This window comes from Microplitis mediator, chromosome 8 (genome assembly GCF_029852145.1).
Source record: "Microplitis mediator isolate UGA2020A chromosome 8, iyMicMedi2.1, whole genome shotgun sequence".
NCBI lineage: Eukaryota > Metazoa > Arthropoda > Insecta > Hymenoptera > Braconidae > Microplitis > Microplitis mediator.
In genome coordinates, this window is record NC_079976.1 from 11,242,292 (window position 1) to 11,268,277 (window position 25,986).

A 25,986-nucleotide genomic window follows, 5' to 3' on the forward strand; every position below is an offset into this window, starting at 1 on the left:
CGGCATACGTAGATTAAATATTAGTAAACGTGTTTATGAAATATTAATAAATAGTTTATCAAATATTAATAAATACGGACATAAATACAAAAATAGGAAATAATTTTTGCAAGTCCAATTTTTTTAATAATTATTCCATAGCACTTTATTTCATATCTTTAATTATTATTTAAACAAGTATGAAAACAATTTATCAACTGTAACACGTCTATCAGGCAGTATTTTAGGTTAAGAGCATATGACGCCAGAATACGCGTACTGTAAAAATTTCACATATCAATAATTAATACAAGTTTACCCGGGAAAAACGTATCATATATGGTCATGGATGGCCATATATGCATCATATAAGATCATATAAGATCATATATGACGATATACGGCCGTATATAGTTTTCTAGTAATTTTGTACATGACCATATATGACTATATAGAACTGTATATGACCATATATAAGCATTTATATTTATCGACTTATTCCATATATAGCTATAGATGGCCGTATATGATTATGTGTATACATATAATGTCATATATAATCAAATACACTCATGCCATAAATCAAAGGCACAAAAAATTTTAGTAATTTTTTAGTGATTTATGCAAGTCTGTGACTTCGTGAAAAATAATCGTATCGAAAAAAAAAGCATTTTCTAGCTTGCAATCTCTAGTTTCGACGCATTTTAATCAAATTTTTTTTAGACCTTCAGCCATTGCGCAAACATGAAAAATACCGCGAGACAAAAATTTTTTAAATTTTTTCTTTTTTTTGAGAGAGTCCACGGGCTGCGAAAATTTTTTTTTAGCTAAACCAATACATAGGTCGGTTAGTAAATTTAATTAGCTTTAATTTGCATTTCTTTTGAGATTCGTACGATAACTTGTCGCTGAGATATCAGCCTTCAAACGAAAAATGATCTTTTTGAGTTTGATCATCGATATTTCAGGTACCAATGATCACACAGTAAATTTGAGGACGGCGTTGAAAACTTGAATAAATTCCATACAAGACCCTTTCATCATTTTTTATGAAAAAAATTTGCTTTTATCCTTAACATCCATATGAAGTGACAAGACAAAAAAAAAAAAAAATTTCCAAAAAAGGTAAAAAAAAAAAAAATTTGCAGGGTTATTGGGGGTACATTAAGCTTAAAAAGTACCAGGCAACATTCTTTTTTATCGATATTTACAAAGTAGCTGTTGATTTACTGAAAAACCAAAAAAAGTCACTTTTTTGTACTCACATCATATGGATGTTAAGGATAAAAACAAATTTTTTTCATAAAAAATGATGAAAGGGTCTTGTATGGAATTTATTCAAGTTTTCAACGGCGCCCTCAAATTTACTGTGTGATCATTGGTACCTGAAATATCGATGATCGAAGTCAAAAGGATCATTTTTCGTTTGAAGGCTGATATCTCAGCGACAAGTTGTCGTACGAATCTCAAAAAAATGCAAATTAAAGCTGATTAAATTTGCTAACCGATGTATTGGTTTAGCTAAAAAAATTTTTCGCAGCCTGTAGACTTTCTCAAAGAAAAGAAAAAGTTTTCATGTTTGCGCAATGGCTGAAGATCTAAAAAAAATTTGATTAAAATGCGTCGAAACTAGAGATTTCAAGCTACAAAATGCTTTTTTTTTCGATACGATTATTTTTTCACGAAGTTACAGCTTTGCAAAAATCATTAAAAAATTTCTAAAATTTTTCTGTTCCTTTAATTTATGGCATGAGTGTAGAATCAAAGTACATAGTTTATTATTTACTCATCCTTGATATTATATATGACCTTATATCATTTGGTCAGGCATACAAAACCATATAGGGCCATATATAGTTTCCAAGTGGTTTCATACCCGGGAAAAAAAATTTATACATAATAGGGTGTTTCAAAATAAACATTTTTTTCTTTTTTTTTCAGGTCTTATGGTCTTAAAAGTTAGTCTTAGGTATAAAAAAAATCCTCCCAAAAGAGCACCTCGAAATCTCAATTCTACTGGGCTCAACGAATATCCATTTTCTCATTCAAATTGCATGTAAAAAATATTTTTTTCGAAAATCAAAGTACATAGTCTTGTAGGAAATTGAATTCTTTACAAAAAAGCCTCTAAGTGTTTTCTTCGTACAACTAACAGAAAAAAAGTTATGAAGCTTGAAACAATAGTGAATTGAAAAGCTTAACGTAAAGATCATTTCCGGATTTTATTACGTGTACATGTTTATACGGTGAATCTATATACTATGTTTAATCAGTAAGGTGTTTTAAAAAGATTTCTAAGATCTTACTTATTTTTTGTATAAATTAAAAAAAAAAATCGGTCTGTCAGTTGACCCTGCGGGCCAGCCCCAAAACTTCCCGCTGTTTTCGAGCTCGTTGAGCTCGAAAACATTATTGTGAATACATTTTCGAGCTCTTCGAGCTCGCAAATACTTTTGTATGCCATTGTTTTGTAAAAAACCATTTTTTAGCATTTCTTTCTCCCACGATATCTCGCGAACGAATTAACCGATTTTGATGGTTGAGGCGGCAATCGACGTGTTTTATCAAGTTCTAAAGCTGATCAAATTTTGAAATCGATTTATCGAGTCGTTTTTGAGAAATTTCGAAAAAACCAAAAAAAAAAATTTTTTTGAATTCTTTCGTCAACGGTTTCTCTTGAACGAATGAACCGATTTCGATGGTTGAGGTGGCATTCGACGCGGCTTATAGAGTTTTAGAGCTGATTAGATTTTGGAATCAATCCATCGAGCAAATTAAAAGTTATCCAAATAAAACATTTTTGAAAAAATTTTATTTTCGAAATATCTCTGAACGCACCCTACCGATTAAGTTCAAATTCTTACGGCCTCAAGACATTAACAAGCCGCGTCGAATGACACCTTAACGATCAAAATCGGTTCATCCGTTCAAGAGTTATGAATATTTACATACATACATACACTCGGACATCATCGTGAAATTAGTCAGGATAGCTTCCTAGGACCTCGAAATGTCGACATCTGATGGAAATTCGATTTTCGTAAATCGGACCGAAACCAATAACTTCCCGAATTTTGGAAAATTTACAATTTTCTTAGCGGGAAGTTAAAAATACTTTGTTTTTTTTTAATTAAAATATTTTTTCTTTTCGTATTTTTAAATTAAAAAGAAAGTTCTGTTCTGAAAGTAAGGAAAATTTTTTCCATGTGTTAAAAAAAAAATTGACGGTTAACATTAGTTCGGATGAAAAAACCTAAAGTTCTATCAAAAAACTGTTTGATATAATGAAAACATGAAGTTATACTATTTAATATAGTTTAAAGCTTCATAACGTTTTTTCTGTTAGTTCTCCAAAGAAAACACTTAGAAGCTTTTCTGTGGAGAATTCAATTTCCTACAAGACTATGCACTTCGATTCTCGAAAAACAAAATTTTGAATACTTTTATTTTCAAAAAAAAAAAATTTTTTTTACATGCAATTTGAATAGGAAAATGAATATTCGTTGAGCTCTTAGTAGAATTGAGATTTTGAGCTGCTCTTTTGGGAGGATTTTTTTTATATCTGACACTAACTTTTGAGACCATAAGAAAAGAAGTTTTTTTTTTTTGAAACACCTTAATATATAATTATATAAAATTTTATATAAATGTTTAGATATAATTAGATATGAGTTTTGGTTTGATCTAATTTTAAATAGTAATATATAATTTTATAAAGTTATATATAAAATATACTGTCATAAAAAAAAAAATCCCGCCGATTCATGGACTTGAAACCCGGGTCCTTCTGGTTCGAAGTCTGATCTCTTATCCACTATGCTGGATCACACATTTGACGGGAGAAGGTAATTGTATTTATTTGTATACAAATGAACTGAAGAAAATTAAAGACATCAATAAATGATTGATTTTGTTATTTCCATTGTATTAAATTATATTATTGTTGATAGGGTAAAGAGACCAATAGCGGTATACCCACTAATAGCGAGGCGATAAAGACTTCTCTTGGTAAATTAAAAAAAATATGTACATTTATGAATGCGGTAATTTAAAAAATTTTATAGACTTTATAAAATTTTATAAATCATTCAAAAATCAGTTATTTCGAATAATCTTACATTATTTGATCGTATCTAAATTATTTCACAAAATATTATGATTCACACTCCCGCACACCTTGAAATTCACTCAGAAATTGCCATTAGATAGAATTTCTTGGGCGCTGTAAGCAACTTTGCCAAAGTAACACGTGTTTTTTCACTTTTGCTACTGTTTTAAGTGTTTTCATTCTACAAATTCATTAAAAAATTTTAAAAAGTGTCTCATTTTTATCCAATTTCTGCCAGTGTTCTAAAATAATGAAAAGAACATGCATAAACTGCCTGTTAAGTGTATTCTTCCCATCGTTTGACTTGGTTAACATCAAAATAAGCTAGAGGTATGTCAAATAGGTTAGTCCCTGCCTCAGATAGCACCTCGTTAAATAGCTCTATTTCTTTCACATCATCTGCTCCTGTACAGAAAAAACGAGGCAGACCGCAGAAAATAGGCGCATCTTCTGAAAACTCCCAAACCAGTCCAGTCACCAAACAAGAAGTCAAACCTGTGAAAGCAAGGAAAAGGGCAAGAAGCGTTCACTCTCAAGACTCCTGGTTCACTACTTTTTTAAACCCACCAAAAAAATTACCGAAGCCAACTAGGCCCACTGAAAGGATGGAAGAATTAGTTACCAGAAATATTCCAGCGGAGATAGCATGGCTAGCCACGTCTCTAACAACCATGAGAAATGAAAATAAAAGCTTTCATAAAAATATGGACAATAAATCTCTGAAATGGCACGTAAGCAAGAGGCTGCTGTTGAAAAAATTAAAACCGAAGTGTCTGACATTAAAAAAAGCTTCTCGAATCTGAATGCCGAAAATCTCATCTTTAAAAATTGGCTGGACAAAGTGGAGTCAGCTCTTGCTGTTGTGGGTAGCAGCACTGCAGAATTAGTTAAAGATGAAGTAAATAAACTCTCTCCTACCCGCATGAAAAAATTTTATATGTGCAAAAATATACTTTAAAATATATGAATATTATAATGTGATATATTGCATAAAATATAAAAAAATATTTATATTTTTGCCGTATTAATATATGATAATATATTGAACATGAAATGTCTCGCGACTAGTTTCCGGTGAGAATGATTTAACAATTAATTTTATAATAGGGTTATGCTGCTACTCTGGTCATCCTTACAAAGGGCGCCACTGGAAGTAATAACGGCCTCCCAGAGCCGGATCTTAGATCATCAGGGTCGGTGTAAAATTGATTTGTAAGAGAAGGAAGAGGAAGGATAATTTATAATTAATTAATTTATTTCACAATTAACAATTTTAACCTTTATTTATTTAACCTTGACAATATTTATTTAAACCTTTATTTTATAAACATATACCTCATTACCTTATTAAACCTTATAAACCTTTTATTATAAACCTTATTACCTTTTTATTATAAACTGTATTACCTTACTATAAACCTTATAACCTTTTATAAACCTTTATAACCCAACGTCAAGTACCTTTGACAATCTCAAACAATAATTAATAAAGCCATTACCTTTGGCTGTTACACACACACTCACTAAGTCCCCTTGACTATAATACGCACACAACTTTTCTTAAACTATTATTTCCACGCGGTCATCAAGACCCTCGACGTGGCTAAAATCTAAAACTATTTCCCGCGCGGTCCCTTGGACCCTCTACGCGACTTTTACCTTAACAATTAATTCACGCGGTCACCTTGACCCTCTACGTGATAAAACCTTATTTACTTATCCATAATTTTCCTAATTACACTATCCACACTCACACACTTTACAATATAAAAATTCATTACACCTATTTTCTGACTAAAATTAATTCCCATATAATTAATTATAACGCTTTAAAATCACAAATCAATTAACAACAACTAATTTCTTATAAACGTTAACCTTTCTTTTATCAACAATTTTTGTTAAGCCAGTTTTAGGATTTAATTTATTTAACCGCTTAACATTTTATTCACTGACTCTATATCCAATACTCAAAACTTGAACACGTTTTACTTTACGACACATTTAACGTTCATTTCATTAATTGATTTTTATTTAGTTACTTAACTTAATTATAATTAATTTATTCTATTATTAATGACTAGATAATTTTGACTTGATCGCTATTGCTTTTCCGGCGAATGCCTTACACAAACTGCCTGAAAAATTCCAGAAGAATTTTCCGGCGATGCTTTATACAACCTGCCTGGAAATGACAAAGCTAATTATGTTGAGACCGATTTTCGATTGAATATTTCACGAAAATAGACACGACAATACTTCGCGGACCCGACGTTTAATTATATGTTTAATTAATAAGTATTACGGCTTCCCTGTCTGTGATATTCACAGAATACCTTTTACGATTTATGTTGAATTCTTTTCAGTCACTCGCCTCGTAACAGTTGTCCTGGTCCGGTATTTGTCCTGGTCCGCGTCTTGTCTCGTGGTTACTTGGTCCTCTCAGCTCAGTGCTTCCCGGTTGTAACTTTGGAAGTCTAGATGGTTGCCCGATCCTATTGACTCTGACCCTGGGTGCGTCTGGGTCGTCACCCAGTCTTGCCGACTCTGTCTTGAACGTCTGTTCAGTCTGCTCGTTCCGGTCACTACTCACTTTTTCGCTGTTGTCTTCTAGTTTTATTAATTCCGCTCGATTATTTTCGGCAATGATCGGAAAACTCTTCCTTAATTAATTATGATTGGGCCTAGCGTGAGAGTATTTTCAATGAGCGCGCCCGGCGACAAGTCGAAAAACTTAATCGAATGCTCATTTGGGGTTGCCGGTAGGGTAGGTGACTATCAGTGATAAATCACGATTTTGGTAAATAAAATTACCCAATTTACCCCGTTACAATTTTGATAAATAATAATAATTCTAACAAGCAATTTTGTTAAGAATAATAAATTTTAACAAGTAATTTCGTTAAATAAACGTTTGATGAATTTATTAGACCAAGCTCAATGCTGCTAATATCTTCAAAATATAGAGTACAACTGAATTTAGTAACACTTACAAAAATATCTTAGCGTTAAAACTTAAAAAACTAAGATTGAGGAAAAAAGGGGCGTGCTAGAAGGAAAAGCGGAAAGCCAAGGGTTATGATTGGAATGCGAAGGGCATGAGAAGGACTAGAGAAATGTGGAAGGGCGTGTCGTCGTGGGCGTATGGTGGAGTAGAAAGGGATCGAAAGGAAAGTGAAAGAGGATGAGCCGAGAGAGTGAGACACAAGAAAAATGGTGACAGGATTCTTTTGGAAAGTAGACGAGTGCAATTTGGAACAGATGTCCGGACTGATTTATGATAGGGCTTAAATAATTCTAGGATAAGGAGCAAAGGAGTTGTAAACATGGGACACGAAGTATTATACAAATTTTAAATTTAAACCTAATCCCTAAACAATAGAGCCGATGTTTGGCCGTTCACTTAAATAAAAAATCGGTCTCCCACGATATCTCGCGAACGAATCGACCGATTTCGATGGTTGAGGCGGCAATCGACGCGTTTTATTAAGTTCTAGAGCTGATTAGATTTTGAAATCGAATGATTCAATTTTTTTGTAGATATCCGAAAAAAACGCTTCTCACTATTTTTTCAATCAACGATATCTCGTAAACGCATGGATCGATTAAGACGGTTGAGGCAGCAATCGACGTGTTTTATCAAGTTCTAAAGCTGATCAAATTTTGAAATTGATTTATCCAGTCGTTTTTGAGAAATTTCAAAAAAACCAAAAAAATTTTTTTTTTTAATTCTTTCGTCAACGGTTTCTATCGAACGAATGAACCGATTTTGATGGTTGAGGTAGCATTCGACGTGGCTTACAAAGTTTTAGAGCTGATTAGATTTTGGAATCAATCCATTAAGCAAATGAAAAGTTATCCAAATAAAATATTTTTGAAAAACTTTAATTTTTGAAATATCTCCTAACGCACGCTACCGATTAAGCTAAAATTTTTACAGCTTCAAGATATTAACAAGCCGCGTCGAATGACACCTCAAAGATCAAAATCGGTTCATCCGTTCAAAAGATACAGGTATTTACATACATACGTACGTACATACATACACTCGGACATCATCGTGAAATTAGTCAGGATAGCTTCCTAGAACCTCAAAACGTCAAAATCTGATAGAAATTCGGTTTTTGCAAATCGGACCGAAACCAATAACTTCCCGAATTTTCGAAAATTTTCAATTTTCTTAGTAGGAAGTTAAAAATATTTAGACATAAAAATAAAATTTCAACTCAATCCTAAACAGATGTTTAGCACAAGGTAAAATGAAAGAAGCTAATATAACAATAAAAATAAAAAATGCAAAATAAAAAAAGATGAGTAATTTCCAATTTCCAGGGACAAATATTTTAAACTAAAAATACTAAAATATTATAAGAATATGTGTAAATTAAAATTAACTAAATATACGTAAAAATAATAAAATAAAATAAGAATATTATTCCGCGACGGAACATACCACCCGCCTTGAACGGATCTGCGTTCAAATAAATGTTGGTGAAGTCGCAGCTAGTCGAGGAGCAATGGGCACACGCGTTTGGTGCAGCTTTTGTATTCGCCGATGGAAGTCTTCACGGTAGCCACCCTGATGATGCCGTCTGCTCCGGGATGTACTGTGGTGATGCGCCCTAGCGCCCATTGAAGTGGAGGAAGATTTTCTTCCCCAATAAGCACCAGTGAACCAACCTGTAGATCGTTCGATATGTCGAGTTACCTGCTTAGGGTTATGAGCTGCTGTAGGTATCCCCTGTGCCATCGCTTCCAAAAATGTTGCTTCAGCTGCTGAGCATGTTGCCAAGTTGATAGGCGATTAGATGGTATGTTGATGAGGTCGTTTTGAGGAAAGCTTGTCAGAGGGCCACCATTAAGGAAATGACCAGCGGTAAGGGAGAGCAGGTCATTTGGATCAGAGGACATAGGAGAGATAGGGCAGGAATTTACAATTGCTTCTATTTCAATAACGCAAGTCTCGAGCTGTTCAAATGTCAAAAGAGTATCACCAACTGTACGAATCAGATGGTGCTTATAAGATTTTACGGCGGCCTCCCAGAGCCCACCTAAGTGAGGGGCATGAGGAGGAATAAAATGCCAAGTTATCCTTTCGGACGTAAGAAAACTTAATATGGAGCTCTTATGCTTCTCCAAGTTAAACAATGTTTGTAGCTCATTAAACTCACGGTTTGCTCCGACAAAATTTGTGGCATTATCCGAGTACATCTCGAGAGATTTTCCATGCCTTGAAAACAGTCTTCGGAGGCTGCCAATAAAAGCCTCAGTGGTGAGATCACTTACTAGTTCTAAGTGGACTGCTTTGGTTGACATGCATACGTAAATTGCAACATAAACCTTCAATCGGCTGCGATTGCGAAAGCGTTTTTCCTTTATGTACATGGGACCGCAGTAGCCGATTCCAACACGGAGGAAAGGACGGGAAGGGGTGACACGGGGTTCAGGCAGGATTCCCATGACGTGATCAGCGGCACACGGCTTTGCTCGAAAGCAGGTAATGCAACGATAGATAATTTTTCGCGTAATTTTGCGACCGTCTAAAGGAAAATACGTTTGGCGCACCAAGTATAGAGTGGCTTGAGTGCCAACATGCTTCAGCCACACGCGTTCTTCGGTTATGATAAAACGCGTTATATAATGATGAGCTGGCAAGAGCAGGGGGTGTTGCTGCTCCTTACTTAGCAAGGAACGAGCCAGCCTTCCTCCTACTCTTAGAAGATCTTGCTCGTTGAGATAGGAATTTAACGGAATTAATTTACTATTTCCGGAAATTACTTCATTGTTTTTTAGTTGATTAATTTCTTTTAGGAAGGCTGAGCGCTGGGTAATCCTTATTATGAGATCATGAGCTTGTTGTAGCTCCTGTAAACTTAACCGATCAAATCTGCGATGATCTTTATGGCGAGCGTTATAAATAAAACGCATTAAGTAAGCCACAACCCGTTTTAATTTATAACTAGAGTGGTACTTTTCTAGCAGATCATTGAGTCCGCACTCTATTTTCATACAAAGCACGCAATCGGGAGCCACGGGCTTCATTTCTGGAATGTCGATTGAAGAGAGAGCCTCCTTTGGCCATCTGCTAGGTTCGTACTGCAGCCAGCTTGGGCCAGTCTGCCAGATATTACTGGCAGCGAACTCGGCCGGAGTTTGTCCACGAGAAATAGAGTCCGCGGGATTGTCTTGTGAAGACACGTGGCGCCAATGGCAACGATTATAAAGCCTCTGAATCTCCGCCACTCGATTGGCGACGAAGGTTTTTAGTAAGGGAGGAGGGGTGTGTCCAATGAAGTGTGATAGTCCAGACCATAAGTAGACGTCCTTAATATCTAGCAATAGGGTTTTAATAGTTACATCATAGAGTCTGGAAAGTAATAAAGCAGCGCAGAGCTCTAATCGAGGTAATGATAGTGACGACACTGGGGCGACTCGTGATTTTGAGTAAACCAGATGAGTAAGAACATGCCCATCCTCATCGGTAGAGCGAGTGTACATACATGCTTCGTATGCTCGCTCGCTTGCGTCGCAAAATCCATGTAACTGGATATCGACTGCCCCCGAGGGAGCAACGCTGCGTTTAAAGCGCAGCCCTTCATTCATGGGCAGCTGGGCCCGAAATTGGGCCCATAGTAAGTGAATTGAGATCGGGATTGATTCATCCCAGGCTAGTCCAGCCTTCCACAAAAGTTGCATTATTATCTTAGCATAAGCGATTATAGGGCCAAGGAGGCCTAGTGGATCAAATATTTTTGCAATTTGTGATAAAATTGCACGCTTGGTAGTGGCCTCGGAAGCAGGCGCGCTAATAGTGTAGAAGAGTGTGTCGTCCCGAGGACATTACCGTATACCGAGTTTTGATAGTAGCGTCAGGATCCAGGGACATGTGGGTTCCCTCTGAAGCCTGGGGTAAATTTTGGATAAGGGCAGGCTCGTTGGAGGCCCATTTGCGAAGACGGAATTTGGCCTTTTTCAATAAATCAATTAATTCGTCACGTATGAGCTCTGCTCCTGTGAGAGTTTTAGCGCCAGTAAACGAATCGTCGACGTAAAAGTCCCACAATAGAGCGACGACAGCAAGAGGGTAGGCAGGACCTTCATCGTAAGTAAGTTGATGAAGGGTGCGCACTGATAAATGAGACGCACAAGCAGTACCATAGGTGACTGTGCTCAGAACACAGGTCTTAATGGGCTCTTGGGCGGTTTCACGATAAATAATTTTTTGGTAGACTGCATCCTCGGGGTGTACGAGGATTTGCCTGTACATCTTCTCTACGTAAGCAGTGAGCACGTAGGTGTGAGATCGCCACCGAGTGAGTAATGTGAATAGATTGTCCTAAAGTTCTGGACCAACCATTAACGTGTCATTCGAGGAAATTCCCGTAAAGGTTTTCGCGGAACCGTCGAAGACCACATGGATTTTGGTAGTTATGCTGTCACCCTTTAGAACAGCATGATGAGGAAGATAGAACCCTGAATGAGCTTCAGCAGGATCATCAGACACCGACATGTGACCCAATTCTTTATACTTCTGCAAAAACTCAAGGTAGTCATGTTTGAGTGAGTGGTCTCTCTGAAACCGCTTTTCTAGAGAGAAAAATCTTTTTAAGGCTGATGAGTGTGAATCGCCTAGTCTGCTCTTCTTGCTGTTGAACGGCAAGCGAATTACGTACCGGCCCTCTACAGTCCGAGTGGTATGGAGTTTATAATGCTCTTCACAAGCCCTTTCTTCCGAAGATAAGATAACAACAGAAGGAATTTCTTCCACCTCCCAGAATCGGGTTAAAGATATATCACACGATGGTGAGTTTAAATTAAGATGACACGACACATTGGAAACGCTCAAATTGCTGTTTATTTCTCCAACAACTATCCAACCAAGCAGCGTTTTGTCCAGAACAGCGTCGGGATGATTTTTGAGGGAAATTCGTCCCACACTAAGGAGCTTATAAAAAAGCTTTACTCCAATTAGAGCATCGACCTCAAACAGCTTGTAGAACTCTGGGTCCGCGAGGGATATGTTTTTTGGTATTTCAAGCTGAGTTACATTTATAAAAATGGACGGCATTGTCTGGCTGATCTAAGGAATAATTAAGAATTCAACAGTTTTTTGAAATTTGCTATGACGCGATTTTAACGTGGCGCGAGCAGAGTGCTTAACACTCGTAGAGGTGTTATCCACCCCAGTTACTGAGATGATTACCGGTTTTTTATCTAGATTTAAAAAATTAGCAGTTTTTTCCGTGATAAAGTGTGCCTGAGATCCTGCATCCAGAAATACTCGGCATTGCTTAATCTTTCCTTGTTTGTTTACAAGGTCCACTATAGCAGTTGCTAGCAACGCTTCAGATAAGACCTGAGCGTGCATGTTTATAGTGGATTAAGGTATATCGAAGGCCGTAGCAGATGCATTCAATGGTGATATTTCAGGTTTTGATTTGTCAAAATAAAGTAGAGTATGGTGTCTATAACCACACGTTTGACACTTTCCTGAAGGGCACTGTGAAGAGTGATGACCCTTACGAAGACAATTAGTGCATAAATTAGATCCCTTTGCCGCTTCATAGCGAGCAAATGGTAAGAGAGCTGTGAAGCCCTTACAAGAGTAGATATAATGATCACCACATTGACAATTTAGACAGCGATTCTGAGAGGTAGAGGCTGCGAATGACTGCTGAGAAAAAACTCTTCTTGGTTACCTCGAGAAATATATCAACTTTAACATGCATATCAATTTTTTTTTTTTCCGATGATCCGGTAACGAGTTATGATGTTCACCGCAAAACGACTTTTTTTCGAGGTGCCTCCGAAGATTCAACGTCACCGGCTTATTAATCAATATTTTTCGTTGAAAATTTTTTCTGATATTCTTTAAAAGTTGTACAATAATATGTGATTAAGTTTAATGAAATTGTGTTACTCATCTCGCTGGGAAAAAATCACAAAAATATGCTTTTTTTTCGCCTTAAAAACCCTACCTCCCCCTTAAATTTACTTTTTGAAAAAAAAATATAAAAAATTATTGCAACCTATCTTCATTGTTTTTTTGTAGATATTTGGAGAAAATAAAAAATTATTCGATGTTTACCATTTTTTATTTTTTATTTTTTTTTTTTTTATCTAAAACATTGACATTTTCTGCAAATCCTCAAATTTTTTCAGATTGGTGTTTGTTCGATTTATATTTTTTTCTTCCAGTTGAAAGAAAAAAATTTTATAACCAGCTTTATTCTTCATAACACTATGCTTGAAATTAATGAGAGTGCTCAGAGAACTTTTAAATTTGGAAAAAAAAAAATAAAAACAATAAATTTAAATGGTAGTTATCGAAATAATTTGAATTTTGTTGGAAAAATCCAGTTAAAAAACGGAAGGATCTTCTGAATAATTTTTTTGTATTTTTTTTTGAAAACTGCATTCAAAAACGAAGAAAATGAAAAAAAATTTTTCGTTTGGTCCATTTTTAGACAGATGCTGGCAATTAAAAAAAAAATTTTTTTAACCATAAAACAATAAGTGTAGAAGGAATTTTTAACTTCCCGCGAAGAAAATCGATGACTTTCGAAAAATTCGGGAAGTTATTGTTTTCACCCCAATTTTCAAAAATCGAGTTTACATCAGATGTCGACGTTTTGAGGTCCTAGGAAGCTATTTTGACTATTTTCAGAATGATGTCCGAGTGTGTGTGTGTGTGTGTGTGTGTATGTGTGTGTGTGTGTGTGTGTGTGTGTGTGTGTGTGTGTGTGTGTGTGTGTGTGTGTGTGTGTGTGTGTGTGTGTGTGTGTGTGTGTGTGTGTGTGTGTGTGTGTGTGTGTGAGTGTGTGTGTTTGTGTGTGTAAACTCTTTGTAACTTTTCAATTAAATGAACTGATTTGGATATTTAAGGTGGCAATCGAAAGAGCTTGTTGGCCGTCAACTTCCCTGAAAATTTCAGAACATTTAATCACGTAGACTCGAAAATATTGGCAAATTACGAAAAAAAAAAATTTTTTTTTCTAGTTTTGTATTGATTTCTCAGAAACGAGTTGAACAATCTACTTCAAAATCTAATCAGCTCTAGAAATTGATAAAACGCGTCGATCGCCGCCTTAACCATCCCAATCGGTTAATTTGTTCGAGAAATGGTAAAAAACGGGTTTTTCGAAATATCTTCAAAGTGGCAGAACGGATCGATTTCAAAATTATATCAGCTCTAGAATTCGAGAAAATGAGCCGATTGCCACCTCAAACGTCAAAATCGGTTCATTAGTTTAAAAGATATCGGCGCTGAAAAGATAAAAAAATAACATAAAACGTTATTTTTTCCGGATAAATCAAAATGTAATGTACTAAATGTGTCTGAAATCATACTAACTATTCCTCTTCATAGTCTCTTTCGATCATCATAGAATGTCATCTAACTTGTTCTTTAGTTTAAATCATATTATCAGCAAAAAATTGAGAAAACCCAGTCTTTAATATGTTTCTCGGACCTTTCATATATTATTGCTCTGACCTAAGTCAAAACTCACTCAAATCTAGATTTTGATCACTGACATTGATTTCTGCCTCGATACATTTATTTCATTGAACATAATCGAGAATAAAAATTTGAAAACCGCTTCTTCATTAATAATTTTCGATTCTCAACTTCTCAAACTTTAGCAAAATACGTAACTTGGTAGAGCATGAAAAGCTCATAAAAAATAATCCCTGATAGTTGCATTTTCGAGCTCGAAGGGCTCGATTTTTTTGAATTGCCAGCATCTGTCCAAAAATGGATCAAACGAAAACTTTTTTTTCTTATTTTCTTCGTTTTTGAATGTAGTTTTCAGACGAAAATACAAAAAAATTATTCAGAAGGTCCTTCTATTTTATAACTTGATTTTTCGAACAAAATTCAAATTATTTCGATAATTACCATTTAAATTTATTGTTTTTATTTTTTTTTTCCAAACTTATAAGTTCTCTGAGCACTCTCAAAAATTGTAAGTATGGTGTTATGAGGAATAAGGCTAGTTATAAAATTTTTTTTTTTTTTCGATTGGAAGAAAAAAATATAAATCGAAAAATCACCAATCTGAAAAAAATTTGAGAATTTGCAGAAAATGTCAATGTTTTATATAAAAAAAAAAATCAAAAATTAAAAAATGGTAAACATCGAAAAATTTTTTATTTTCTCCAAATATCTACAAAAAAACAATGAAGATAGGTTGCAATAATTTTTGGTGAAATAATTTGAAAAAATTATAAGAAACGTTTTTGATCGGGAAGAAAAAGAGAAAACATTTTCAGCCAAATCTAAAGGGGTCGCGGTCAAAAGTGGTCGATTTGGCGTGGAATGCCCCACCCGGGCAAAAAAAATTTTGTTCGTAATAAATTTAGATCTGAATTTCATTTCGAAACTCAGATCGTGACACAAATATGACTTTCATAATGAATTTGTATCAACAACTTTAATCACGGCAAAATTTTGACTCAGTCAAATTTTTATCCAAATGATCCGAAGTTCATTCACTAAATCAATTTTACAATCGAAACTGATTTACGTAAATCAAGTACTTTGTAGGAGAAATTTATTGGTAATCTCTTAATCGATAAATTTTACAAAAGGTAAAAATTCAGTCAAGTTTCTATCGAAGTCGTCCAAAGTCTAATTCAAAGACATAATAAATTAATTTTAGAATTGATACGGATTTACTAGACAAAAAGTTGGAGTAAATTCATGATGAAAGTCATATTTGTGTCATGATCTGAGTTTCGTCATGAAATTCAGACCTAAATTCATTATGAATAATAATTTTTTTTACACGGGCATATATATCTTGGTATATTTTATTATATATAGATATATTGTATTGAAAGTAATTTATTTATTATTATACAGTATAATGTATATTTTTTATATAAGTTTTCAGTATGTTGCAAAATATATGGTACTATACATATTCCTCCTACTATGGTATGTTACATAATGAAAACCATGCATGTTAGTTTGTAATTTTCATTTCTATGCTAGTGGGTAGCTTCTCAAAAAATATAGGTACACAAAGACTATATTTTCAATATATCGAGAAAAATATAATTTCCAATATATGGGACAAATATAACTTCAATATACCGCAAACCATAGATTTGAACATATAAGTTCTTCCATGTATGATCAATTGTATACAGACAATATATCACTAATTATATGAGTCAAAATCTATATGAATTTTATTATATTTTTTCATAAATTACATTTATACCATCCATATATGACAAAAATATATTGAGCATTATATGAGATAATATACATAGAGAAATATAAAACATTATATGAAAAGAAATATATTACTAAAAATATATAATTCAATATATGTAAAAAACATATATTCATAAATATAGATATTTTTGCCGCCATATAATCATCACATATTCACCATATATATTTTTAAGAATATATAGCTTTTCCATGCGGGTAGTGATGCTCAGACAAAAAACTCGTTGAAGTCCTAAACAAGATGCTCGAAAAACATAAGGAAAAACTTATTAGAAACAATGTGGTAATTAAAGGTCTCCCTGTATCTGATGTAAATATAGCTACGCAAGTGACGGATTTTCTTTGCAATAAACTAAACATAAACAATACAATTTTGGAAGCCAGAATGATAAGGCCGTCTCCACCTATTATCTCTGCTAAACTTTAATCTTGGGATTCAAAGATGCTGTTACTAAAATCTAAATATAAGTTTAAAGACTCTTCCGAAACAAGAAACATATACATTAATCCAGAGCTGACGAGCACTCTAATTGATAAGAAAAACAAGGAATTTGCTGCTCAGAAGAAGAAAGAAGGTAAAAAAACATCCGTCATGTTCCAGAGAGTATCTGTTGATAGTGAAATTTTTTATTGGTGCCCAAAAAATGAAAAAATGATGTTATCAGCCTCAAACAAACCAAGTTTTCCGTCTAGCACTCCTAAAACATCTAGCCTTTTAAAAGGTCCAACAGTACCCAATAGTATTTTCAATTTTATAGGAAGAGATTCAGTCGCAGTAACAAATAGTTCAAAAAACTAAGCGTGGAAAACTCACTAAGTATCTGCTTTCATAACGTAAATGGATTTAAGAATTTTAAAGATTATTTTTGTGCAATTAAAGCGGATATCTTTTGCGTTTCAGAAACCTGGATTGTTTCACCTCTAAAGTTTGTCCCGAATTTCTTAGCAGGCTCAGCGTCATACTGGTCGCAAGCAACTAAAACCAGTATCACCCGTAGGGGGAGTGGTGGACTCGCTGTTATCTCGAAAGAGAAAAAAGTATCCTGCATTGTTAATCGTGCCGACTGGATTTTCGTCAGACTTCAGCTAAAAAATAATCTTGACCTAATTGTAGGCACACTATACTTTAAACCTGACTGTAATATTGGAGATAAACTAGCAGAACTCAAACGAGAAATAGAAGAGATCCAGCTTCAACTAGAAAACGTCCCTATCATCATCGGCGGTGATTCAAATGCGTGCATAGGATTTAACGACCGAGGAGACCCAGACCTCCTAGTGGGTACCTATCTACACTCAGAAAGAGAAACATCAGACAAACTCACAAACATCAACTGGAGATTGCTCGCTGCTTGCATGAATGAATTAAATTTCATTCTACAACGAAAAAAACAAATTTCGTCCTGATAACAAAAGACGGGATAACGAAAGATTTTGTTATAATGACAAAAATGATTAGCTTACGGTAACAAATCAATTTGTTATAGTAACAAATGAATTTGTGTCGTAATTAAGAAGTCAATTTGTTATGAGAACACATGATGTTTATTATAATAATATCGTCGTATTTTAAAGCCGGCATTTGCTACCCGTAAGTAATCTTAGCTTATGATTACAAAATTTTTTGTTAATGCTACAAATTCATTCTGTTACTTTAACAAATCAGTTTTTGTATTGGAACAAAACAGTTTTGTTACAGTTACAAACTGTTGCGCAATCACAACTACATTCAAATTTGAATGTAGTTGCACTTCCGGCAAATAGAGGCAGCACCTACTAGGGCCTAGTGTCTGGCAATTAAAACTTGACTTGCGCAGTGCGACGCATGCGCGTATGCTTTTCCTGCCTCGTGTCGAGAAGACCGACGCCATTATCTTGCGTTCATATAATTTTAAGTGACACCACGTGTTTTTTATAATCAATTAAATTTGCACTCATCTCGAGTAAATAAATAAAAGTAATTAATTAATTACATTAAGGGTTCATCACTCTCTGTAAAAATATAATTATTTTTATAATTGCGAGCACCGGAGCTCAGAAAATAAATAATAAAAACATCAAGCATTCCAGTGATCTACAACCTGTTCCTAAGGAGGTTAATTGAACGGAAAATCGTACAGGTGCTTAACTACTCTTTTATAAATTAATTCAAGTGCTCATCAAAATAAAAGACTCAGTTTTATTATTTAATTGATTATCATTATGCTCAATTTCTTAATTAAATTAAAATTTATTTTTCGCTCAGTAGCCTCTGCAATCATGCTACCACGTGTTAAACAAATAAATTAAAATCAGTGTAATTTATTATGAGCTCATTAAATTCAATCAAATCAAGTGATCATTATTATTAAAACTCAATACCTAAATTAGTTATGCATTCAGTGCTATTAAAAATAGTAATTAATGTGTTCAATAATTAACTTCGCTCGGTAACCTCTGATTTCATGTTACTTTTCATTCTGACATTTTTGCGATCAACTCAGTGTTCAATTAAACTCAACTTAATTATTTTAATTCGTTTATTTACTCGAGCTCAATTCAATAATTTGTATTCAATCATTTACGTATTCATGAGCTCAGACATTTAATAGTATTGATAAATTAAATTAACGATTTAATTTGTAACCCAGTGATATTTTGTGCTGTGACAAATAAAAATATTGTTATATTTTTAAATATGCGTATTTTTCAAACATCCTAACCACCAACCAGTCCTGGCATGTCTTTATTTAATTATTATTACAACACAAACCATTCCTTGGCCCAACAAAGAATTTGCTAGCATTACAAAAACATTGTAATCCCAACGAATGCTTCGTGATCCGTATATTAAGGCAGAATTTTGTTACCGTAAGTCATCTTATCTTGTGGTCACAAAAAATTTTTTTCCGTGTATTAAACGGCCGTACCTTAGGTGACAAACCTGCAAGAAAAACCTTTTGCAATAAAAACGGCTCTAGCGTGATTGACCTCGTTTGGGCAAGCTACAAAACTCTGTCATTAATTAGCAATCTCAAAATTTCATCGGACGTTTTCTCTTCAGACCACTTTCCCGTAATTCTAGAGCTATTTGATCCGACTTCTTCCACTAAACCTCTTTGCCACAACCCAATCATTCATTATTGTTCCTCGTTTAAATGGAAGCAAGATTTATCTACATCTTACAAACTTTACCTTACCGCAACTGAAAACACGTCTTTTAAAAGCACTAATGATCCAAACGTCAAGGCTGAATTTCTAATAAACGGTATTAGGGAAGCGGCCACGTATACAGGTATGGAGGTAAGAAAGAAGAGCTACTCAGCACCGTCGTCCAATAACTCATGGTTCGATAAATCTTGTAGGAACGCCATAAGAGTGACCAAGGCTGCACTTAAAACTTTTTTCAAATCCAACTTAAGCGAAATGGACAGAGTAAACTACCTGGCTGCTAAAACAGACTACATACAGCTGATTAAAAATAAGAAAGTCCTATATATCAAGCAGATTCAAGACTCCTTCGCTACCACAAAAAATCCGGCTGAATTCTGGCAAGCTGTAAGACGGTGTAAGGCAACAAGTAGGTTTTAGCAAGGACGCGACGTTCAGAGTTGGAACATTTTCTATGAATCTGTATATCCCAAAGTACAACCCTATCAAATAGTGCTATGTTACCACTCTGGTTAAAAAAGAGAATTAAAAAGAATTAATTTTTCAATATTTTTAATCCTTTTTAATACTGCCAATCCTCTCTTAAATGGCCACGTTACATGGCTTAATCCTTTTTAATTCTCCTTTTTAACCAGGGCAGCATGTGGAAGAACTAGATTGCGAATTCACTTCAACTGAACTTGACCTTTACCTAAAAAATCTTAAGTTCAACAAGTCACCAGGCCCAGACCAAATCCCGAACGAGTTTTTATCTAATCTTCCATCTAGCTGGAAACACAACTTGCTGTCGTTATTCAATTGTATTTTGGCCAAAGAAGAAACTCCATCAGACTGGTCCGCAGTCAATCTCTATATGCTGTTTAAGGCTGGAGATCATACAGACCCAGCAAACTACCGTGGAATCGCCCTAGTAAACTGCTTGGCGAAACTCTTCACTGAACTTCTAAGGAAAAAGCTGGAATCTTGCGCGGAAAAAGCTAAAATGATACCCGAATCACAAATGGGTTTTAGAAGTAAAAGAAGCTGTGCCGAAACAATTTTTATACTTCAGTCTGCGGTGCATTTCCGTCTGCGATTAGTGGCCAAAGCCTACGTAATCCTTGTAGACTACAAAAGAGCCTTCGACTTAGTTCCTCACCTAAAGCTCTGGCAAAAACTACATCACCTCGGTGTAAGTGCGAAGCTTATTAATATCCTCATTAGCCTCTACGAGAAAGCACATGTGCAAGTTAAAGTAGGAAATCAGTTCTCAAACAAGTTCAGAGTCACTGAAGGAGTGCTCCAAGGTGAGAGCCTAAGTCCACTACTCTTCATACTGTTCCTCGCTGACTTTGAAAGCTTCCTCCGAAATCACAACTGCTCTGCATTAAATATAAACAATTTTATCGACCTTCTCGTATTAATGTTTGCTGATGACACTGTGTTATTTGCCGAAAATGCCAAAGATCTTATAAAGCTTTTAAAATTACTAGAGCTATACTGTAGCCAGAATGGTCTTTCGGTAATCGCTAAAAAAACGAAAACAATGATTTTCAGGAACGCTGGTAAACTGAAAACAGATGAAGTCGAACGTTTCTTCTTCGAACAGAATAAAATTGAGATTGTCAGCACTTACAAGTACCTAGGAGTTATGATATCATCGTCTATGCTGGACCTAAAATCTACTGAGTTTGCAATTAAAAAAGCTAAGATCGCATCGGGAGCAGTACTAGGAATAGCAAGCGCAGCAAGAAATGACTCGTGGGCAGCTAACGTTCGCCTTTTTGACGCCATGGTATCTTCAGTACTCTTTTACGCCTTTCCAGTATGGGGTCTCGCTTATGTGAATATGATTGAAACGGTTCAAGCCGATTACTTCAGGAAAGTTTTATGCCTGCCCAGATGCACTCCAAACCACCTCCTGAGAATGGAACTAAGTCTATCTAAACTCTGTCTAACAGCGTACAAATTAACCCTGAAATTTCTGATAAGTATATTAGAATTAAACAACAATAGACTCTCGAAAATATGCTTTTTACGCCAGGTCGATCTTTGCGATGACCCCAGAGGTATAATTGGCAATAGTAAATGCAACTGGGCAGCCTGTCTCAAAGAAGTCCTTTGTAGGATGAACATCTCCCATCTATGGGGTGACTGGGACCATCTATCTGGAAAACCAACATTACTCCAGTTCTAAACAAATTCAAACAAATTTTAAAAAAAGAGGACATAACTGCATGTGAAAACTCTCACGCATGCCTCTTTCATTTTCCCAGGCCTGCAAACTTCAGCACTGCTTTTCATCTCACTCATCGTCTTCCGATTACACGGAAACGTTTAATAACACAACTACGACTGGCAAATCACTTTATGTGTGCCTTCTCCTCCAAACGGGATGTAACCAAGATTTACCCCAAAGGCCTGTACAAGCTTTGTAAATTAGAAAGCTTTGAAACTGTTGAACACATTCTATTCAGCTGTCCAGCCTACGAAATCAACCGCGTTAAACTTATAAATCCCTGGACAAAACCTCTCGAAAGCTCTCAAGTAGAAAAATACCTAATCCTGAAAACACGATCTATCAAACTCATAAGAAAAATCCTCTTCTTCATGCAAATCAGTTTAGAACGAAGGAACCAGCTCTTAAATACGGGTGACACATAGTTAAAATATCTGTCTATCGGTTGACCCCGCGGGCCAACCCCAAAACTTCCCGCTGTTTTCGAGCTCCCCGAGCTCGAAAACATTGTTGTAGATACATTTTCGATCTCTTCGAGCTCGAAAATACTTTTGTGTGCCATTGTTTTCGAAAAAAACCGATATTAGCATTTCTTTCTCCCACGATATCTCAGGAACGAATTGACCGATTTTGATGGTTGAGGCGGCAATCGGCGTATTTTATTGAGTTCTAGAGCTGATAAAATTTTGAAATTGTTTGGTTCAGTTGTTTCGAAGATATTCGCAAAAAAACCGTTTTGCTATTTCTTTTGCCCGCGATAACTCTCGAACGAATTATCCGATTGAGATGGCTAAGGCAGTAATCGACGCGTTTTATCAAGTTCTAGAGCTAATTAGATTTTGGAGTTGATCGTATAAGTCGTTTCTGAGAAATCAATAAAAAACTAAAAAAAAAAAATTTTTTTTTTCGTAATTCGCCAATATTATCGAGTCTACTTGATCAAATGATCTGAAATTTTCAAAAAAGTTGATGGCCAACAAGCTCTTTCGATTGCCGCCCCAACCATCCAAATCGGTTCATTAGTTAAAAAGTTATAGACCAGTCACACACATACATACATACACACACACACACACACACACACACACACACACACACACACACACATACATAGAGTCACTCGGACATCATTCTGAAAATAGTCAGAATAGCTTCCTAGGACCTCAAAACGTCGACATCTGATGAAATTTCGATTTTCGCGAATCGGGGTGAAAACAATAACTTCCCAATTTTTCGAAAATCGTCGATTTTCTTAGCGGGAAGTTAAAAATAAAAAGATAAATAAGTAAATAAATAAATAAATAAATAAATAAATAAAATAAAGAACAAAAATTATGAATGTAATGATAAGTTATCCGCCCACCTTGCTCAGCCCTCATTGCAGTAGTGAACCTTTCTGTACCCCTTTAATATGCAATAAAGAATTATTATTATAGATAGAATTTCTTAGAACTCAATTTTATATAATTAAATAAAATTATATAAAAAATGTTCAACCGAATGTATAAATATGTATGGTTATATATAAAATAATATAATTATATATATTTATTGTAACAGTGCGTTTCGACTACTAGGCGGAATCGAAAAAAAAAAATTTTCATAGTCTTAATAACGAAAAACTAAAATGAAAAATTTTTGCGTGTATTTTAAATGGGAAAGTGGGTCCCCCTTTGTGATAGCTCAATTCTAAAGATATCTGGCTGAAATTTTGTAAGGATTCTTTTTATAATATGAAGTAACTTTTGAGCCAATAAGACGTTAAAAAAAAAGTATTTTTATCTTCCCGCTAAGAAAATCGATGATTTTCAAAATTTCGGGAAGTTATTGATTTCACCACGATTTGCGAAAATCGAAATCTCATCAGATGTCGACGTTCTGAGGTCCGAGGAAGCTATTCTGACTATTTTTAGAATGAGGTCCGAGTGTCTGTATGTATGTAAATGTAGGTGCCGCGACTATTAAACCGAGGACAGTTCAACCGCTATACTTCAACCGGTGACATTTCAACCGAATGACACTTTAACCGTGGATACTGCAACCGAACGACAGTTCAACCTAGCGACATTTCAACCGACAAAAAATCTCTAATCAAATATCCGAAGACATTTAATCCGATAGACAAGATATCCCCGGACTAATTATTTAAAAGACAAAAAATCCGTGACAAAATATCCTGTCGATAAATCTTATTCAGAAAAATATATTTTAAGTGGAAAATAATTCATGGTTTTTGATGAACGGGTATTGTACCATTTCAAGCATATGTGTTGACCTTTTTCCAAAATAATACCCACCCAAAATCTGTGAAAAAAGGGCACAGTACGATTTCAAGCATATGTGTTGACCTATTTCCAACTGGTTTCGTTCCTGGCGGTACCGACATGGTCTGGGTTCGATTCCCAGTTCGGGCTATCTATATTCTTCTCAATTTATCTCTAAATTGTCTTGTTGAGAAGGTAAATTGTAAATTACGTTTCACTATATTTTAAAAAACAATATGATACTGTACATGTTAAAATTTAAAGTTTTCAATTAAATGTTTGAATATTGTTTGGTTTCATCGTTTTCAGTTGAAATGTCGCTAGGTTGAACTGTCGTTCAGTTGAAGTGTCCATGGTTGAAGTGTCGTTCGGTTAAAGTGTTGGCGATTGAAATGTCCCGGTTGAACTGTCTTTGGTTTAAATGTTAAAGAACCATGTGTGTGTTTGAGGTCCTAGGAAGCTATTCTGACTATTTTCAGAATGATGTCCGAGTGACTGTATGTATGTGTGTGTGTGGGTGTGTGTGCGTGTGTATGTGTGTGTATGTGTGTGTGTGTGACCGGTCTATAACTTTTTAACTAATGAACCGATTTGGATGGTTAAGGTGGCAATCGAAAGAACTTGTTGGCCATCAACTTTTCTAAAAATTTCAGATCATTTGATCGAGTACACTCGAAAATATTGGCGAATTACGAAAAAAAATTTTTTTTTTTAGTTTCTTATTGATTTCTCAGAAACGAGTTGAACGATCGATTTCAAAATTTGATCAGCTTTAGAATTTATTAAAACGCGTCGATTGCCGCCTCAACCATCAAAATCGAGTCATTTGTCTAAGAGATATCGCGGGAGAAAGAAACGAAGAAAAACGGTTTTTTGCCAATATTTTTGAAACAACTAAACTAAACAATCCCAAAATCTGTTCAGCTCTAGAACTCAATAAAATACGTCGATTGCCGCCTCAGTCATCAAAATCGAGGAAGAAATGCTAAAAAAACGGTTTTTTTTTCGAAAACAATGGCATACACTGTTAAAAAAATTGTTTGAATTTTTAAAACATTGTATATAACGCAATAAACACATACATTTGTGTTTGAAATTTCATTACTAATTTCGTATAGAATTTAAAATACATGTTTTTAAATTTTCAAATTAACACTGGATTTTCAAATACTTCTTTTTGAATTTTCAAATACAAGTTTTTTAATATATAAATACTTTTTTTTTAATTTTTAAATATAGATGTATTTAAAAATCTGAAGCGTTTATTTGAAAATTCAAAAGCGTGTATTTTAAATTCTATACGATCGTAACAATGAAATTTCAAACACAATTGCATGTGTTTATTGCGTTATATACAATGTTTCGAAAATTCAAACAATCATTTTAACAGTGCATGGTAGGGTGGAAATTAAAGACTATTAGGTATATATAAAGTAATAGAATGTTTATTGATAAAACTTCAATATTTCGCAAACAACATTATAATTTTTTTTTTTTTTTTTATCAACTATTGTTATAATATAATATAATATAGCGGGTAATTATATTTTTTTTCTTAAACCTTTAAAAAAGTAGAAATTAAATAAATATTTTCAAGTTAAATCACATTTTAATAAATAAATACACTTTATTTCAATGCACAGCTACAATTATAACTTTACAAATCACATTTTAATATTTACGTCACTATAAAATTATTATGTTTATTAGCATTATGCTATATCACATTTAATACATGGGGCTGGCAATAGCCTATCGAACAAGGTACTTGCTTACCATACTTACAATACTATTTATGTGCATTGCATTGGCAGCTCCCTGGTGGTGGAATACCGACAATTTTCCGACCGAATTGAAGTGGCGCTGACTTCATTACAAAATGATAGCGGAATACAAGAACTCGATCGAATCTGCAGGGCTCTGCTGCTTCTATGACTAGGCTAGTGGGTGGGGGTTCTTATCAAAGAAGAACACCTATATAGGCCGAGAATTGGTGGCGGCAGAGGCCCATAAACATTCATAG

At 34.7% G+C, this 25,986-nt stretch overlaps 3 protein-coding genes across 5 annotated transcripts in view; all 3 read right to left on the bottom strand.

Annotated features, from left to right (window-relative positions):
• Positions 1–25,986, bottom strand: part of LOC130672897 (lachesin) — a 670,825-nt gene that overhangs the window by 149,595 nt on the left and 495,244 nt on the right. The gene's annotated exons all lie outside the window — the stretch shown is intronic.
• Positions 8,792–10,783, bottom strand: LOC130673372 (uncharacterized). The gene has a single exon (XM_057478360.1). The coding sequence runs from the start codon at positions 10,781–10,783 to the stop codon at positions 8,792–8,794; it is 1,992 nt and encodes a 663-aa protein (XP_057334343.1).
• On the bottom strand, positions 11,424–12,455 carry LOC130673375 (uncharacterized). Its single transcript, XM_057478362.1, has 2 exons — positions 12,291–12,455; positions 11,424–12,167 (listed from the first exon to the last, which is right to left on the bottom strand). The coding sequence occupies exons 1-2, from the start codon at positions 12,453–12,455 to the stop codon at positions 11,424–11,426; spliced, it is 909 nt and encodes a 302-aa protein (XP_057334345.1).

Bases quoted from the DNA above. Each gene is read 5' to 3' on its own strand.
- LOC130673375 (XM_057478362.1), bottom strand. From the start codon at position 12,455: ATGCACGCTCAGGTCTTATCTGAAGCGTTGCTAGCAACTGCTATAGTG. The intron at 12,168-12,290 runs GTAATCATCTCA...ATTATTCCTTAG, and splicing joins TAAATCTAGATAAAAAACCG to ATCAGCCAGACAATGCCGTC.
- LOC130673372 (XM_057478360.1), bottom strand. From the start codon at position 10,783: ATGCAACTTTTGTGGAAGGCTGGACTAGCCTGGGATGAATCAATCCCG.